The 19,720-nt window shown below is 47.9% G+C and overlaps 1 protein-coding gene across 9 annotated transcripts in view; it reads left to right on the top strand.

Annotated features, from left to right (window-relative positions):
• PIK3R4 (phosphoinositide-3-kinase regulatory subunit 4) overlaps window positions 1-19,720 on the top strand; it is a 238,925-nt gene that overhangs the window by 115,358 nt on the left and 103,847 nt on the right. For all 9 annotated transcript variants that reach the window (XR_011556735.1, XR_011556734.1, XR_011556736.1 and 6 more), the window contains 3 exons: window positions 11,562-11,727; window positions 17,148-17,312; window positions 18,012-18,223. Coding sequence is in view for 5 of the 9 variants with exons in the window: in XM_070726344.1 (XP_070582445.1) it covers window positions 11,562-11,727; window positions 17,148-17,312; window positions 18,012-18,223 (543 nt within the window). In the remaining 4 variants the exon portion in view is untranslated. The remainder of the gene's footprint in view (window positions 1-11,561; window positions 11,728-17,147; window positions 17,313-18,011; window positions 18,224-19,720) is intronic.

The following is a 19,720-nucleotide window of genomic DNA, read 5'->3' as shown; positions in this document are numbered from 1 at the left end:
GGTGGGAGAAGTCCTAATCTCTGGGGGGAGTTGATTCCAGAGGGCCGGACTGCCACAGAGAAGGCTCTTCCCCTGGATCCCACCAGACTCCATTGTTTCATCAACGGGACCCGGAGGAAGCCAACTCTGTGGGACTGGTCGCTGGGATTAGTGCGCCAGAAGGCAGTCCCGGAGATATTCTGGTCTGATGCCATGAAGGGCTTTATAGGTCATAACCAACACTTTCAATTGTGACTGGAAACTGATCGGCAACCAATGCAGACTGCGGAGTGTTGATATAATATGGGCATACCTAGGAAAGCCCATGATTGCTCTCGCAGCTGCATTCTGCACGATCTGAAGTTTCTGAACACTCTTCAAAGGTCGCCCCATGTACAGAGCATTACAGTAGTCGAACCTCGAGGTGATGAGGGCATGAGTGATTGTGAGCAGTGAGTCCTGGTCCCAGTAGGACCGCAACTGGTGTACCAAGCGAACCTGGGCAAATGCCTCCTTGGCCACAGCTGAAAGATGGTTCTCTAAGCTGTGGATTGAAGAGGAGGCCCAAGTTGCAGATTCTCTCTGAGGGGGTCAATAATCCCCCCCACAGGGTAATGGATGGACAGATGGAATTGTCCTTAGGAGGCAAAATCCACAGCCACTCTGTCTTATCAGGGTTGAGTTTGAGTCTGTTAACACCCATCCAGATCTTAACAGCCTCCAGGCACCAGCACATCACTTCCACTGCTTCCTTGACTGGACATGGGGTGGAGATGTACAACTGGGTATCATCAGCGTACTGATGATACCACACCCCATGCCCCTGGATGATCTCACCAAGCGGTTTCATGTAGATATTAAATAGCAGAGGGCAGAGGACTGACCCTTGATGCACCCCATGAGAGAAACCTAGAGGTCGACCTCTGATCCCCCACTAAGAACGACTGCGACCGACCAGAGAGGTAGGAGGAGAACCACTGAAGGACAGCGCCTCCCACTCCCAACCCCTCCAGCTGGCGCAGAAGGATACCATGGTCGATGGTATCGAAAGCTGCTGAGAGGTCGAGAAGCACCAGGACAGAGGTTAAACCCGTGTCCCGGGCCTGCCAGAGATCATCCATCAATGCGCCAGAGCAGTTTCCGTGCTGTAGCCAGGCCTGAAACCTGACTGTTGAGGGCCTAGATAATCAGCTTCTTCCAAGGACTGCTGGAGCTGGAGCGCCACCATCTTCTCAACAACCTTCCCCATAAAGGGAAGGTTGGAGACTGGACGATAGTTGTTGAGAATGGCTGGGTCCAGGAAAGGCTTCTTGAGGAGGGGGCGCACAAGTGCCTCCCTATAGGGAACCGGAAAGGACCCTTCCCCAAAGAAGTGTTAACAATCTCCTGGACCCAGCTCCATGTCACCACCCTGCTGGCCGAAACCAGCACGGATCCAGTAAACAGGTAGCGGAACTCACAGCTCCAATGGCCTTGTCCACTTCATCAGGTGTCACCAGATGAAATTCTTCCCAGACAGGTGGACAAGTACAGGCCCCAGTCACCTCAACTGACTCATTGTCAGTCGACTCTGTTATCCAATCAGAGTCAAGATCCACCAATATCCGAGCGACTTTATTAGCGAAAAATGTGTTAAAGTCCTCGGCACTGCTCTGCAAGGGCTCCCCAACTCCCCCCTGGTTAAGAAGGGAGCGGGTCACCGTAAACAGAACGGCCAGGTGAAATTCTGCTGATGCAATCAAGGCAGCATGATACATGCATCTTGCCTCCTTGAACGCCACTTTGTAAGTCTTAATATGAGCTCTTACAAGTGTTCGATCGGATTCGGACTTACTTTTCCCCCATCGCTTGTCTAGACATCTCTTCTGGCGTTTCAACTCCCGGAGCTCCTCAATAAACCAAGGAGCCCTCCGGGGTGTAGTGCCACAGAGGGGTCACAACGGTGCAGTCCGATCAAGAGCCTCCATTGCAGCTTATTCCAGGCTACGGGAAGAGACTCTGCCGAACTGTGGACGAGTGCATCTGGAAGAACCCCAAACTCCCTTTGAAAGCCCTCTGGTGCGGAACCACCTAGTCGGTTGTGCCTCCCTGTGGGGAAGGATTGGAAGCAGGAAGTCAAACCGCAGTAGAAAAGGGTCTGACCATGACAAAGGCAACACTTCTAAGCCCCTTAGTCTCAGACCATTACTCAATTGCTCAGAGAGGAATACCATCTCAGGTGCGTGCCCCCCCTCGTGAGTTGGACCCTGTGCTACTTGAGTCAGATCCATGGCTGTCATGGTGGCCATGAACTCCTGTGCTAGCCCAGAGGTTTCACCGAGCGACGGTAGGTTAAAGTCCCCCAAACAATAAATCTGGGGAACCTTACCGCCAGCCCAGCTATCTCCTCGAGCAGCACAGGCAGGGCTGTTGACACGCAACTGGGAGGCAGTTACCTGAACAACAAGCCCACCTGAACCCCTAAATTCAACTTCACCAGGAGGGACTCACAACCTGCAATCTCTGGAGCAACGAGACTACACAGGGAAAGGCTCTCCCTAGCTATAATAGCCACTCCTCCCCCCCCTTCCCTGAGGTCGAGGCTGATGCCATACCTGAAACCCGGCTGGGCAGATTTCAGAGAGAGGAACTTCTCTCTCTGGGCCCAGCCAGGTTTCAGTCACACATGCCAGTTCGGCCTCCTCCTCCGGGATCAAATCCTGAATGAGGAGAGCTTTATTTACCACCGACCTGGCATTGAGTAGCAGCAGCCTGAGCCCAAGGCCAAGATTACACTCATTACCAGTACGCTGGGTTGAGGTCACGGAGCCGGAATATGGGATCGCTATTAAGCAGCGATCTCTCCTTCCCCTGGAACAGCTAGCTCCGTGGCCTTTGCCATATCTGCCTCTCCCCAACAGCACCACGATATTCTGCCCTTCTGCCACCCCAGAGATAGGTGCCCCCTCCCCTTCTGCCTCTCCAATATCAGGTGGGCCAAATATGTCATTCATACCATTCCCATTCACCTCATCCAGACCATAATCCCTTCTCCACTGCATCTGGAAGGAGAGTCCAACATGGGTATTTAACCAATCCTATTGGTAGAGACTGAGTAAAAATTAACATAATAATAGGCACCGCCCCAGCAGTCTTCCCATGAGCCTCAGTTTTAAAAACTCAGTCCAAGAGTAGAGTCATACTGAGTTTGCTTAGAGTAAAATAAATGTTGTTTTTACCATGTTTAATGTGTTGTTTTTGTCTCCTCTCCAGATTGGAACAGCGTTGGAGGAAGGGGTCTCTGTCCTCCGAGGACAGCACCCCCACCAATCTCCTTAGGGGCTGTTTCCCTCCGCGGGATCTGCCCCCAAGAGGAGCAACTCAGCCCGGAGTCACTGGCCTCCGCGGTCAAACGAGGGCTGCGGGCCGAAGGTGGGGGGGTCCGCCCCCCCCACTGGGAGGCCCGAGACAAAAGGCACCCCAGGGGACTCCGTAAGAAGAGCGGAGTCCCGATCAGCTGTGAAGCGGCGAAGTCGCTTCTACTGCCGCCGCCGCCGGGAACGCTGCAGAGCCTCGGAAGAGGCAGGAGCCGAGAGGTCCCCAGGAGGTTCAAGGACGTCGGGGAAGCGGCGAAAGGCGAGTTTCGAGCGGCGAAGCGTTTAGGAAGGGCGAGAAAGCCCGCGAAAACGCTGGGCGCCGCCATCTTGGGTAGCCCCCAAGAGAGCTATGAGAGCGCCGGCCGGAAGGGCTTCCGGCAGCTGTAAGGCGCCAAAGGAGTTTCGGGCTCTAGAGCGCAAGCGCAACAACAAGGGGTGGCCGGTCGCCATTTTGTTCGACGTGACGAGGTGCAAAAAGAGGTTTTCGAGCTCGGTGATTAAAGCAGATTGCTAATAGTGAGTAGAATGGATAAACAAACCGGAGAAAGCAAAGCGGGGTCACCAGTAGCCCCTAAGGAAAAGGAAAAGGGGAAGGCTAAGGAGAAGTCCAAGGCTTCTCAGTCTCCAGCCTCAGCAGCCTCACTTAAAGAGGCAGAAAAGCGCATAAAAGCGCTAGAGAAGAAATTAGAGGCAGCCTTGCAGCCTTCCCCTTCAGCGGTGCCCCTGACTCAGAGGCAGGTACCCACTCCTGACCCCATGACCCCACAATCAGCCTATGGGCACACGGGGGCCTTCCAGGAGGGTGATTGGTTGCCAGATGGACAGTTCTTCTCAATACCTCAGGTGGCACCTTCACCAGCTCCGTCTTGGACACGACCTGAGTCAGTGGGGCCGACTCAAAGAGGCCCACAGGCCCCTTCAGCCACCTTCACCCCTACGGCAGCCGGCCTGCGTTCACAGCAGGGGTCCTGGCAGCACATGCCCGCAGATATGCAGGAGTTGATGGCTGAGGTCTACTCGCAAGGGGTGAACGCAGGGTCAAGCCAGTATGCACGCCGAGCTGCACCCCAGTCAAGGAACCTTTGGCCAGCACCGCCCCCCTCGGGGCTGGGGTCCCTATCGGAAGAACCGGCCTTTGGCGAGGACAGTGACAAGGAGTACGAGTTCTCGGAGGATGAGAACCCACCGGAGCAACAGCCTGTAGCAGGTCTATTTAAACCAGCATTGTTTAGGACCTTGCTTTTTAAGGCAAAGCAAGTAATGAACCTCCAGGGAACCAAAGCAACAGAAGAAGACGCCGGCAAGACTTCAGCTTCTCTGCTTAGGGAGCCCCAACCCGAGACTGATTCTATTCCGGCTTCACACATTTTCATTGAAGGAGTCAAAAAACCGTGGCAATATCCCGCAGCGGCCCAAGGACCGTCTAATCTGGAGAGGAAATTTTATACGTTTGATGAGGAGGTGGAAAAACTTTTGGAGTTCCCTCCCATCGACCAACCAGTAGTGACACTGGTTTCCAGTGCCCTGGTTCCCTCCGAGACGGGAGAGAGACTAAAACCTGAAGACAGAAAGGCGGAAACCCTGCTGCGCAAGACCCACCAGATGGCTGGCTGGGGGTTCAGAGCAGCTGCTGCGGCCTCCTTCTTCAATAGAGCCTCAATAATGTGGCTCCAAGAAATGCAGTCACGGATTGGACCAGAGGAGGGTAGATTACGCCAGGATTTGAGTAAGTTACTGGCTGCAGCAGAGTTTTCTGCCGATGCGACCCTCCACGCGGCTAAGTTCGCCAGCAGAGGCATGGCTACCACACTCTCTTCGCGTAGACTTCTGTGGCTACGTAATTGGCCAGCTGATTTGAAGTCGAAGTGGCGCCTGGCTTCAGCCCCATTGCAAGGTTCAATGCTTTTTGGGGAAATCCTGGATAAAGTCTTAATTGAAGACAAGGACAAAAAGAAGGTCCTACCTAGATCCAACAGGCGTCAAGATAGGAGGTTTACTCCTTACACGAGACGTCAGAACCCTCGCTGGGACGCATCTACCAGCTCTGGACAGACGCAGCGGCCCTTCAGCCAGAGTCAATATACACAACAACCCTTCCGGAGCGACCGTGGATCGTTCCAGGACAGACAGAGGGGCTACCAGCAGCCCAGGCGGCCCTTTCGGGGGTACAGTCAGAGAGGTTTTCGTCGTTCAAAATGACTCAGCCGGGAGTCTGCCGCTGGGAGGGAAATTGCAACACTTCAGTCCCTCGTGGCGGATGACGTCCTCAGACAGGTGGGTGCTAGCCACCGTGTCAGACGGACTGCGATTAGAATTCATAGGACAACCCCCTTACCGTTTTGTACATTGCCCGGTAATCCGGGACCCTCAGAAGCGACAACAAATCCACAAAGAGGTGGCACATTTACTGGAGATACGGGCCATCGAACAGGTGCCCCCAGTGGAGGAGGGAAGGGGATTCTATTCCCGAATTTTCCTCGTGCCCAATGCATCAGGAGGATGTCGAATGATACTGAACTTAAAGCAGCTGAATGTCTTTATAAAGTACAGGAGATTCCACATGCACTCCTTACAAACCATACTCCCTTCAATCAGGACTCGAGACCTTCTAACCTCAATAGACCTGAAAGAGGCCTATCTACATGTACCGGTACACCCGGCTCATCGGAAATTCCTCAGATTCTGTTCAGAGGGCATTCATTACCAGTACAAGGCTATGCCCTTTGGCCTATCTTCAGCCCCGCGAACTTTTACCAAGTTGCTGGATGCATTGACGGCACATCTAAGGTCACACTCCATCAGACTGATGGCCTACCTGGACGACATAATTATTTTGTCCAGGTCCCCCAGTCAGGCCAGGGAGGACTTGTCCAGGACGGTGCGGATACTAGAAGTCCATGGCTTTACCATCAATTTGGAAAAAAGCCAGATGGTTCCCGCTACCAGACTTCAACATCTAGGAGCCATTATCGACACCGTAGCAGGCACCGTGTCTCTCTCTCCTGAGAGACAAGAGAATATCCACCGCCTTGTTACCGACCTGACCCGTCGCAGACGGGTTCCATTAGCACTGTTGTCAAAGGTGTTGGGGACACTAGTGTCCGCCATCGGGATCGTACCCTGGGCCAGGCATCATATCAGGGGCCTTCAGTGGTTCCTGTTACCGGCCCAGAGGGCCAGGATCAGCCATTCACACAGAACAATCAAGTTGCCCAGGGCAGTCGCAAAGTCCCTACAGTGGTGGACCACCGGAGCGATCCAGGGAGGCTCGCCCTTCAGAACACAGGATCGGCTCATCCTTACCACAGACGCCAGTTTATACGGATGGGGAGCTCACTTGGGCCGTCACATGGCTCAGGGCCTCTGGACATTGGAAGACCTGTCCCCGGTCAATATCAACTTCTTAGAGCTGAGGGCTGTATTTTTAGCCCTCCTAGCCTTTGCCCCCATAGTAGAAAACAGACATATACTCATATTAACAGACAGTGTGGCGACCAGGGCCCACCTGAACCACCAGGGGGGCACAAGGTCGCATCGCCTTATGGAGGAGACTACACGGCTTTTCAATTGGGCCGAGACTCACCTAGCGTCCCTCACTGCGGAACACATTGCCGGGATCAGCAACACCAAGGCGGATTGGCTCAGCAGGGCGACTTTGGACCCGTCCGAGTGGAGGCTCGACCCGGAACTCTTCACACAGCTGACCCAGAGGTTTGGAATACCCCTGGTAGACCTGTTTGCCACCGGCCAGAATGCTCAACTCGCGAGGTTCTTCACAAGGTTTCCAGACCCGAGAGCGGAAGGAACGAACGCCTTGTGGACGCCTTGGCCCCCGGGTCTCCTGTATGCCTTCCCACCTGTAAACCTGATCCCGAGGGTGGTGGAAAAGATCCTCCAGGAAAAGGCGGAAGTACTCTTAATAGCCCCTTACTGGCCGAGACGTCCGTGGTTCGCCGACTTGATGGCGCTCTCAGTGTCACCCCCGTGGAGGATTCCGGACCAGGCCATCTCTCTCAGCCAGGGGAACCTTCATCATCCAGATCCCCAATGGCTCCACTTGACAGGATGGCACTTGAAAGGCATAGACTAAGACAATGTAACTTACCGGAGAAGGTCATAGCTACCATGCAGGCAGCTAGGCGTCCATCGACCTCTCGAATTTATCAGGTGACTTGGACAGCCTTTTGTAAATTTTGCACTACACACTCTATCGATCCTGGGGTAGCTTCTGTTCTTGATGTTCTGGGGGTTTTACAGGTAGGGGTAGAGCAGGGTCTGGCCCCTAATACCTTGAAGAGGCAGGTAGCTGCCTTATCTACCACGATCCAGACATCAGAGTCTCGAACGTTAGCACAACATACTTGGGTTCGGGATTTTATTAAGGGAGCCACAAATAAACATTCCCCGCCAGTCAGGAGATTCCCATCCTGGGATCTTACACTGGTCCTACAAGCGTTGACTAAGCCTCCCTTTGAGCCGCTGAGGACTATACCAGTCAGGTTACTTTCCTTGAAGACGGCCTTCCTTGTTGCGATCACATCCGCCCGCAGGGTGTCAGAGTTGTCAGCATTATCCGTAAGAGCAGATCTCTGCCATTTCTATCCGGACAGAGTGGTGCTTAGGTTGGATCCTTCATTTGTTCCGAAGGTAAATTCGGTTTTCCATAGGAAGCAAGAGCTAATTCTGCCTGACTTCTGCACTCATGGAACTCATCCATCTGAGTTGCTATGGCATAAGATAGATGTCAGGAGGGCTCTGAAAATTTACATTAGGAGAACGGAACAGTTCAGGAAGTCGGAAAATCTGTTTATCTCCTTTTCTGAGGCTAGATTAGGGCTAGGACTATCGGCTAAGTCTATTAGTAGGTGGCTTAAGGAATGTATCTCTGAGGCCTATAAGGCGGGAGGGCATACCCCTCCAAAGGGGATACTAGCTCATTCCACCAGGAGTGCGGCTGCGTCAGCAGCTTGGGCGACACAAGCGTCCATCGAAGACATTTGTAGAGCAGCGACCTGGGCAGCACCTACCACGTTTATTAAGCATTATAAAGTGGACTCCTTCGCTTCTGCGGAAGCGGCTTTTGGCAGGCGAGTCCTTCAGAAAGTTTGTGTTTCTCCTAAGTCCCTAATCAGACCTTTTCCCTCCCATGGGCTTTGAGAGCTTTGGTATATCCCATGTTGGACTCTCCTTCCAGATGCAGTGGAGAAGACCCGTTGTACCTACCTGAACGGTCTTCTCGATGCACTGGAAGGAGAGTCCAAACCCACCCGGTAGTTGAAGGTTAGGGACTCCGGAAGTTGGGTTGGCTTGGTTTTTTTGGCTTGTGCATTGTTCAATAAATTTGGTTATCCTCTTTCATTGGTTATTCGTTTTTAAAACTGAGGCTCATGGGAAGACTGCTGGGGCGGTGCCTATTATTATGTTAATTTTTACTCAGTCTCTACCAATAGGATTGGTTAAATACCCATGTTGGACTCTCCTTCCAGTGCATCGAGAAGACCGTTCAGGTAGGTACAACGGGTCATCCATCCCACCCATACCAATCATTCATTCCAAACATATTACTATACCCACCCCAATTATCCATCAATTAAAAAACCCCAGATAAATTAACTAAAAACAATAAACATAAAAATGTAAAACATAAAAAATATACAAAAATAGGGAATCAATTGTTAGCTAATAGTTCTTAGTCATTAGTCAGCTAAAAGTTCTTAAAGGAACAGCAGCAGCAAGATGGCACCAGACTTCAGACTGGCAAGTTCTAGAAAAATCCAATGCAAATGTCCAGGTGTCTGAATATAGTGATAATACTCCTCAGTGCTGGTTCCTGCCACTGATCAGCACTCTGATGTCCTGTCTCTTTACCTCGATTGATGTTATCTTGGGTTCTTCTTTTCCTGTGGCAATCTCGGTTCTCATTGGTTGTCCTGGTTGCCCTCCAGGAATTGTCAATCTTGCTGGGCAACATTTCCAGGCCCCCGCGCCTTCCACAGCCCCGTACGGCCTCTGAACCTTCTCTGGACCGCCTCCACTCAATTCTAAAACAGCTCCTCATGGCCTCCTCCTCCTCCTCTGCATTGGCTCTCCACTCCATGGCAACAGATGGTCTGGACTCTCACATCGGTCCGGCAGTGCCTCCGATGCCAGCCATCCCCACCATTTGGCGCCCTGGCGTCCCACAATTGTCTGTTCCAGTGGGTTATTCCAGTAGGACAGAGCTGGTACAGCTGTCTCAGGTTAGTCTCGTTTCCCGGTCCAAGGCAGCACGCAGGTGGCAGGCAGCAAGGTCTCTTAGCTTCCTCCTGCTGCTCCACTGGAACTGGAAGCTTGGAAGAACAGCTAGCACTTTTTCAGAATATTAAGCCATTATTTGCCAACAAGCCTCTAATTATTGTAGTCAATAAATGTGATGTGAAAAGGATTTCTGAACTTTTACAAGAGAATCAGAAAATATTTGCTGAATTAGAAGCTGAAGGACTTCCTGTGACGAGACAAGCTTTGATAGAAGAAGGTGTTATTTGGGTTAAAACTGAAGCTTATGACAGATTGCTGGTCCATCGTGTTGACACCAAAATGAAAGGAAACAAACAGGCTACATTTAGCTCTTCCAACAAAAAGGGACAACAAGGAAAGGCCCCTTTTATTCTGGAAGGAGCCTTGATGCGGAAGAAGCACATGGAATTAATATACTAAAAAGATTCTTTAAAATTCTAACTTTAAAACATTTATTTGAATTCATTCAATAAATCATGCTAAAGATATTCATTGGTCAGAGGAAAGATCTAATGTCGCCAGGCCTGGCGGCAAATATGTGTTTTTAAACTTTTTCGGAAGGCAAGGAGGGATGGGCAGTGTGACTCTCCAGCGGGAGCTGATTCCAGAGGGCCCCCAAAGAGAAGGCTCTTCCCTCAGGCCCGCCAGCCAGCATTGTTTGGTCAATGGGACCCTAAGGTGGACTGGACACTGGGATTCATGTGGCAGAAGGCGGTCTCGGAGATAATCTGGTCCTATGCGATGTAGGGCTTTATAGGTCATAACCAACACTTTGAATTGTGTCCGGAAACCGATCAGCAGCCAATGCAGTCTGTGGAGTGATGACGAAATAAGGGGATACCTTGGAAGGCCCATATCCGCTCACGCGGCTGCATTTTGGATGATCTGAAGTTTACGAACACTCTTCAAAGGTAACCCCATGTACAGAGCACTGCAATAGTCGAACCTCGAGGTGATAAGGGCATGTGTGACCGTGAGCAAAGACTCCCTGTCCAAATAGGGCCGCAACTGATGCACCAGGCAAACCTGGGCAAACGCCCCCCTCACCACAGCTGAAAGATGGTGTTCTAAAGTCAGCTTTGGATCAAGGAGCCCAAGTTGTGGACCCTGTCTGAGGGGATTAATAATTCTCCCCCGCGATAATGGACGGACAGATTGACTCGTCCTTGGGAGGCAGTACCCACAGCCACTCCGTCTTGTCTGGATTGAGCTTGAGCCTGTTGGCACCCATCCAGACCCTGACAACCTCCAGGCACCAGCACATCACTTCCACTGCTTCACTGAATGGACACTCAGTGGCCACTCAGTGAAGTATGTACAGCTGAGTATCACAGCGTACTGGTGTTAACTCATCCCATGCCCTTGGAAGATCTCACCCAGCGGTTTCATGTAGATATTAAACAGCAGATGGGAGAGGACTGACCCCTGAGGAACCTTACAAGGTAGGCAAATGGGGGTCAACCTCTGACCCCCCTGCTAACAGTGACTGTGACCGACAAGAGAGGTAGGAGGAGAACCACCATAGAACGGTACCTTTCACTCCTAGCCCCACCAGTCGGCGTGGAAGGATATCATGATCGATGGTATGGAAAGCCTCTGAGAGGTCAAGAAGCACCCGGACAGAGGATAAACCCCTGTCCTAGGCCTGCTAGAGATCATCCATCAGTGCGGCCAAAACAGTTTCTGTGCTGTAGCTGGGTCTGAATCCTGACTGCCGAGGGCCTAGTATTTCAGTATTTGCTTATAAGAATTATATGTGCTGGTGTTTAGGTCTCTGCCTAAAGACAGGATTAAATAATACACAGGTATGTGTGTGCTTACTAATATTTGCATTTTATGTTGTCTATCTAGTTGTGTTTTATAATGCTTGCATGACATTAGGGAAAAGCAAGCAAGTAAGAATTCTTCATACTTTTATTGAATAAATGAAAAATTTTACTCTCGCTTTAGGTTGGCATCCCAAAGGGCTTCTGGTTGCTCATCTACATGAGCACAAATCTGCAGTGAACCGTATTAGAGTCTCTGATGAACATTCAATTTTTGCTACATGCTCAAATGATGGAACAGTGAAAATTTGGGACAGTCATAAAATGGAAGGCAAAACAACCACCACTAGGTAATTTATAATATTTAGAGATACAGATTTAATTCTAGGAGTATCTACCATATAGCTTATGTAATTAAAAAGCATACAAAAAGAAATAGAAAATATAGTTCGGGATCAGCAGGGAGAGGCATGCTTACAGTATTTTTAAAAAACCATTTTTTAAATATGTGGGACTATGTTAATTTTTTAATATTATGATCCTGTACATAGTCCTGCTTCATTAGGTCAATTTGAGATATTGCACATTATACCAGTGATTTTCAACCTTTTTTGAGCCGCGGCACATTTTTTACATTTACAAAATCCTGGGGCACACCACCAACCAAAATGACACAAATGTAATAAATAATTAATTAAATAAATACATACATACATACATACATACATACATACATACATACATACATACATAACCCCCTCATATATACAATCCCATGTAACATCCCCTTATAAATACAGTCAATCATCAATCATCCCTCCTCAAATTTATACCACTGTCTCATTTCTGGGTACTTCTCCTGTCTTTCCCCCTTTTCTCTCTCATGTTTCTCATTTCCCTCTCTTCTTCCCTTTTTCCCTCATTCCTTCTCCCTCTCACTTCTCCTCTTTTTCCATCCCTGTCTCTCTCCCCCCTTTATGCGTGTGTGTGTATACGCACTTGAACCATTTCCAAAACCAGTTGAGGGCTGGGGTTTTTTTCTCTTTTATTCTTTTCAAAAACAGGTGTGGGCTGGTTTTTTTTTTAATTATTTGGGTGCTTTTTACAATATGCTTCAAGAATCACCTCTCTCTCTTTTGTTTCTCTCTCCTCTCATTCTCTGCCTCAATCATTTTATCATTTCTCCTTTTTTCTCCCCTTTTTGTTCTCATTTCTCTCTCTCTCCTTTCCTCTCCCTATCTGTCTCTCTTGCTTTCTCTCTCTTGCTATCTCTCTTTTTCTCTCTTGCTTTCCTTCTCTCTCTCTCATTCTCTCTCTTATTTTCTTTCTCTCTCTCTCTCTTGTTCTCTCTCTCTCTCATGCTTTCTCTCTCTTGTTCTCTCTCTCTCTCTGTGGCTCTCTCTCTCTCGTTCTTTCTCTTCCTTTCTTCTCTGTGGAGGCCGGCAAAGGTTTTCCTTAATTTGAATGTTCTGAGCAAGCTGGCAGGGGGATGGGAAGCAGCCCCTTTACTGACAGCCCGGGACGGGACTGTGAGAGAGGTGGGCGTTCCCACGCGTTCGGAGCGGCTAGCTGACGGATCGCCAGCGCCGCTGCAGCCACCAGGAGGAAATGGGGGAGCTGCCTTTCTGGCGGCAGTCCAAAGTGGCGGGATTAGTCATCTGTTGTCCTCCTGATGCTGCTGACCTGGTGCCAGGGACAAAACGCCCACCCACTCCTGAGGGAAAAGACGGACTGATTGGGATGGGAATTAGCATCTCTCCCGCCACGTTAAGTAGGCAAAGCAAGGCAGAAACTCGCTGGACGCGGAGCCCAAAAAAAGCGCCTCAGGAAGGCAGAAGCGAAGCGCCCCCACCGCCTGCTCGCTTTCCAACGCTGCGCCCGTTGCGCCGGGCTCTTTGCCTGAATCTGCCTCCTTTCTGAGGCTCAAGCGAGCCTCCTTCGCCGGCAGCCGGGGGGGGTCGGCTTCGCCCCCTGCCCAGCCGAAAGTGTGTGTGTGAGGGGGGAGAGGTTGCTTCTGCAACGGCATGGTCAGAGAGAAGGGGGATAGCAAGGCGGCGGCATTCTTCTGCCTGGCCTGGGCGCTCTGCTTGGTTTTCCCGGGCTTCCCGCAGCATGTAGGTGGCCGAGAAGACCGAGCGGGACTGTGAGAGGGGTGGGCGTTCCCACAGCGCTCGGAGCGGCTAGCGGATGGATCGCCAGCGCCGCTGCAGACACAGCTGTGGGAGGAGCCGCGCCCCAAGAAAGCCGGAGAGAAGGACGGATCGGGCGGGCGGGGACAGCCACAAGTGGAAGCCTCAGCCCTGGAGCTCCCACTTGCAGAAGCCGCCCCTCCCCCGGCTATTGCCCGCTGCTATTAGTGAGGAGAAGCCATGCGCGCGAGGGGGCCGACTTTCAAAACAACCTTTGCTGGCCTCCGCCTCGCGGCACACCTGACCATGTCTCGCGGCACACTAGTGTGCCGCGGCACACCGGTTGGGAAACACTGCATTATACATTATATATAATTACTTAATTATAGAAATGAAATTTAAATACTGGTTTATTCATGAAGACTTTATGCCCCTTCAGTTCAGTTTTAAGTGGCTTACAAACAAGGAAATATAGCAATGCAATGCAAAAATACAATAATTTTAAATAAGTATGAAAGAATAGTGAGCTTAATGATATAATAAACATTAATATTAGTACATCTGTTCATTCCAATTACAATAATAGCTGCCTCAGTGCTCTGATGCTTTTTGGAACATTCCTGTATTTAAAGCTTATATTAATAGCGAAGACATAAATGTCATTAGAATGGAATTTCTGCAAAAAAAAGGGCTCATCTCTGAATCCCCTCTGGTCACAAGCACCATATCATTATATGTAGTGTTCACTTAATGATTAGTAGCTTAGAAACCATTCTAAGTTATAATAAACCTTCCAAAAGCTGCTTACGACCCAGATTCCAAGTTGTGGTGCCTAGTCATGTGAATGCATTTTGGGCACTTGGCAACTAGCTTACATATACTGCTATTTGTGGCACCCTGTGGTCTCATCACAGTTTATGAGTTTTCTAATAGGAACCAACATTTGCTTCCAATTTTTGACCAAAAAAAAAGTCCATTGTGAGCAATGGTTTTACTTAAAACTGCTTTGTTTATTTAACAACCACTTTGCTTAATGACCTCCATTTAAAATGTCATAAAATCAGGTCAAGTAGACAAGATCTACTTAAAAACCAGCATAAGTTAACAATCATAATTCCATGCTCAATTACAGTCATGTCAAGAACTACCCTATTTCCTCAAAATAAGACATCACCTGAAAATTAGACCAATTGTGCTTTTGACTGTATGGCAATAAGACCAGGTACTTATTTCAGGGTTCAAAAAGTATAAGACAGGGTCTTTTATTTTGGGGGAAACATGGTACTTGAATATCCTTTAAGGGTTGACTTTTTTCCTATATCTTGAATGCCCATATAGAACTCTGGAAACCCTTATGCTTAGAGTTACACACACATTGGCTCTCATGAGATTTCACCCTGATGGTACAATTAATTCACAGATGATTTCATAGAGACCTCAGTGTAAACATCTAGGCCATGCATGCAAATACCTATGTTTAAACAATAACACATAATAATATTATAAGCAGTAGGACCTCTTGCTATTGCTTGCACTTTGAGCATTTTAGGTTTTGTAATACCTGAACAGAGATAGTATTATTTTCTTTGATTGTTTGATATCAGTCTTACTATTAATTGCCTAGGATAAAATTCTTGATTAAATCATGCATATAATATAAATTCGTAGAAATCCATTATATTTCACTTATCATTCAGTTTGTTTAAGAAAATATTGAAAACAATCAAAAGGCTCAGTATTAAACAACCTGTCCAAAAGGTTCTTCCTCCTGAGGGAGAATGTTCTTTTCTCAGCTGTCACAACTACCTCAATGTTTGTGAGAAGTGCTGCAAAAATATGTAAAATATGCTATTTTTTTCTTTAGAGCTGTGCCCAGCAGATGTATGTAGTTTTGTTTCAAACCTTTGAAGTCAGCTTTTCTTTTAAAGGAGCATTAGGCTAGGGTTCCCAAACTTTTTACTACCACACTATGGGCGTGACTGGGGTGGTGGCTTAAAGGTCATGTCTTTTACTTAAATTTGATTGCATGTAGCAGCATTAAGTTGCTTCTCTAGGTGAGAGTCGCAGAAGCAAGGAGACAAGCCTCGGTGAAGCAAGAGAAGAAAAAGACTGTGATGTCAGCCACTCTCTGCCGGAACAGTGCCAGGGCTCCCCCTTTCATTGTACGACCCTGTGCGCCTCATCTTCCCTACGGCTGTCACTTTTGGAAGCGCAAAGCTGCCAGGGAGCCTGCGAGGTCTGGACCTCATGTGCCCCCCCCGGCACCTTCGTGGGGACCCCTTCCAAAGTCCATGTCCTCCTCCTCACATAAAGCAACCTAGCTTGCCAACTACTCCTCCTGCTTCTGCTACCACTGCCAAGAGGGGTGGCGGCCAAGCTAGTCACCATGCTTTTTGCCTTCTTTTCAGCCAAAAAGCTGTCTGACATTTTGGGGAGAAGAATTGCTTCTGAGCACTCTCCCTCCTGGTGGAACTTACTGAGCTGATTCTTCCCTGCTCCTTTCCGTCTCCACCAATGGCTGCCTGTTTCTCAAGCTTCCCCCCCACCTTGGCAGTTGTGCTCTCCCCCTTTTCGCACCCAAACTTTCAAATTATATTCGCAGCTTCCAAGCTTTGGGTGGCTCCCACCATGGAGCCCCCGGGCAACTAAATTTCAGATTGGGGCATGGATGGATCAGAAAAGGGCAGGGAAGAATTCACTCAGCAAGTTGTGTTTGGCATCAATCCTTCTCCCCAGCTATCCTCCCAGTGCGGACGGATGCAGGAGCTGGACTATGCAGGCTCTCTGGTAGCTTTGCAATGCTGGCAGCTTCGGGGACTCCTTCCCTCAGTGGAAAATGAAACAGAGGTAAGAAAATAAATTTACCTCTAGGTGGCTGTCTCCTGAAAACGCTTTTCTTCCTGGGTTTTCGAAATGACACGTGCGGAGGGCAGACGGCTTCTGCTCCTGGCTGGGGAAAAAAATTTACCCATGAGAAAAAAGCCCCAGCCAAAACAAAATGGTGATGCCTAAGCAGTTCCAGAAACTTGATTTCTGCGCATGCTCAGTAGAAGAAAAAAAATCCCCCCCAAATAAAAAAATATTTTAAAAAATTTGGGAAAAAATGGTGGCCTCCTCAAGGACTGGCACTGGGCTGGTGATGTCATCAACAGGCTGCTACCGGTGTGCCAGACCTTCCCAGTAGGAAGCCATTACTGAGTAGCACCAACCATTACAGCAAGAAGTAGTATTCAGTTATGGTGGTACCTGTTGCTCTGATTTAATATAAGCAATTATCTTTTTACTTTACATGCTTCTCTCTTAAATCAATTAAAAATTTAAACCCATTAATCCTCAGTTTCCAGGCAAGGTTGCCCTAATCTCTGTCAAAGAACTATTATGTACACATAAATTAGATACATGTTCCAATTTGTTGGTTTTCTTGCCTGGAAATTCTGGGAATAATAGCTTTGTGATGAAAATAATGATCTCTTAACCCAGAGCCTCATTATCCTCACAGAAAGGCATATTTCCAGAATTTTATGCCAGACGTCATAATTAATGAAATGTATGTAGCTTACCATGTTCTTATTTTATCTATGTAGCATGGAGCATGATGAATTTTATTGTAATTTTGAATTTTTTTCTGTGACTTATAACAGATCAATTTTAACATATTCTCGGATTGGGGGACGTGTGACAACGCTTACTTTTTGCCAGGGTTCTCACTATTTGGCTATAGCTTCAGATAACGGGTCCATCCAACTTTTTGGGATTGAAGCTTCAAAACTCCCCAAATCACCCAAGATTCATCCAATACAAAACAGGTATGTGTAGTACAATTTTCATTTGTTTCCTATTGATTATCTGTTATGCTTATTCATTGCAAATATAAAGTTAGCAGTAAGGATACAAGACAAATTATCATATTCCTCCCGATGTTGTAGAATAGATCTGTGGGTTTCATTACTCAGCATATTTCAGCAAGAACTGTAGAGCTAACATTTTTAGCAGGGTGTCTAGATTGGGGGAAATTTATAATAGGATTCTTGGGAGATATGGGATTAACTATAATAAGATTTTTCAGGGGAAAGGCCTGCTAAGACCTGGTGGGAAGCTAAAAAGCATGCAGGGGCCTGATTGGGCAGATAAAGCAGGCCCAAAGGCTGTGGGGACCTCAGAGAGTGGGAAGCAGCATGGGGTGTCTCAGGACATGTGGGGAGGCCTTGGGAAGCCCAAAGCAAGCAGGCTTGGCCCAGCACTAGGCCTCCCTCATTCCCAAGGTATCTTGTGCTCCACTTAATGATTCACACATATATTTAACAACTGCATTAGATAAAATGGGGTGTGGAAGTCATTAGGAAATGTTGTCTTGCTTAACAGTCATCACAATTTGTGGCTAAATTGGAAAGGCTTCAAGGGTCAAAGACTAGCTGTATAAATAAAAGCTGTTGAAAATATTTTTCAAGGGTGTAAGCCCTGATAAACTTTGGTGAATAGTGTTTAGTTCTTTTCATTTTATCTAGGTTTTTAGATCAAAAAGATGATGGCTGTGTAGTAGACATGCATCATTTCAATTCAGGAGCCCAGTCTGTGCTGGCATATGCCACTGTGAATGGTTCCTTAGTGGGATGGGATCTGAGGTCCTGTAATAATGCCTGGACATTAAAGCATGATTTACGCTTGGGACTTATAACCTCGTTTGCTGTTGATATACATCAGTGCTGGCTCTGCATTGGTAAGTGTTGTTTCCTTTTATTTTATATTATATTTATTATAATAAATATAAAATATATTTATTTTATATTATTTATTAATTAATATGTAAATAAAATTGCCCTTTTCCACATGTACTGAGTGCAGATGCTAATCCATACATATTGGCCAATTTAGATTTGTTCCTGGGTAATTGAATTGAACTGGGTTCAACTACCACTATTTCTTGTGCAACAAATAATGTTACAAGAGCAATTTAAATATACAGTACTCACATTTAAACTGGTTAAACATAGTTAAACTGGTCATTTAATAACAGTCCAGAGTTACGACAGTCTTGGAAAAAATTATTTATAGCCTGTAAAGTATTCAAGGTATCATAAAATGTCCACACGCACACACCATAATCTCATAATTCAATTTTGAGTAATTTTCAGCCAGTTTACGATTACAAATTATAATTGTTGATTTTAATTCTTACCATTTTTTACCATTTACCAGAGTTTTTGCTTTTCTCCAGCAAAGAAAAATATTGATCTGGACTTACAACCATCTATTCTCCATAGAGAGTGGAGCTAACCTCCAGGAATGGGATGACACCATCCCTTCAGCCAATGAGGACTGAGTTTGTCAAATTGTAATTCTGCCTCCTTCTGCCTTAATTTCTCCTCTTTGACTCAGTCCTTGGCTTGAACAGGACGTGTGTTTTTCTCACTCCCATTCTTTGAGGTTTCCTTTCCAACAGTCATCGAGTTTTAAAATGTGAGTTCTCCCTAATTGATTGATTTGACATCGGAGTTGCTTGGTCAAGCAAGGTGGGGGCTTCACCTCTCTCTGCTGGCCAAGCCTTGAGTCGAGGGCCATTGCATTCCAAGGGGAGTTTTCCCTTCATTTTGGTCTGGGGAGTTTTTCTCCACCTTTCATTGTCCAGTTCTGATTGAGGCATTGCAGTCTGCTCCTGACAGCATTCTCATCGCTGTCACATTTTGCCGATTTTCACTGGAGCTGTTGTGCTCATATAACCAATCGCCAGAATAGCTTTTGCACTCTGTTACTGCTTGGCCAGGTGGTGATGGCACAAACTGATGCCTGACCTCGCAAAACATTTCCAGCTGCCTTCTGTTGACGCCCCAGTTTTGGTGTTATATTCTTTCACACACCTGCTGGGTGAATCCGATGAGCTGTTGCGGCTGGAGGACTGGAGAACAGAGCAGGTGGCTACTGTCCAAACCTCCACCACTGTCCTCTTCTTGTGCACATTGTTGAGGTGGTTGCAACAACTCTAGGAGCACCTCCCCGTTTCTGACCTGAGGGTCAGCCAGGACCTCAACAAATGTCTGGCTGCAGCCCAGTTCATATCTGATGCCACACTTCAATTGGCCTGCTTTACTACCAGAGCTATGGGGTCCTCTATCGTGGCCAGGAGGATTGCATTGGCTGTGCAGTTGTCTGCGGACACATGCCATAAGTGTCACCTGGCATCTTAAGGGGTCAACAATTGTTTTGGGAAGCCTTAGAC

The sequence above is a fragment of the Erythrolamprus reginae genome, chromosome Z (genome assembly GCF_031021105.1).
Source record: "Erythrolamprus reginae isolate rEryReg1 chromosome Z, rEryReg1.hap1, whole genome shotgun sequence".
Lineage (NCBI taxonomy): Eukaryota > Metazoa > Chordata > Lepidosauria > Squamata > Dipsadidae > Erythrolamprus > Erythrolamprus reginae.
This window is presented reverse-complemented; position numbering and strand designations above follow the sequence as displayed.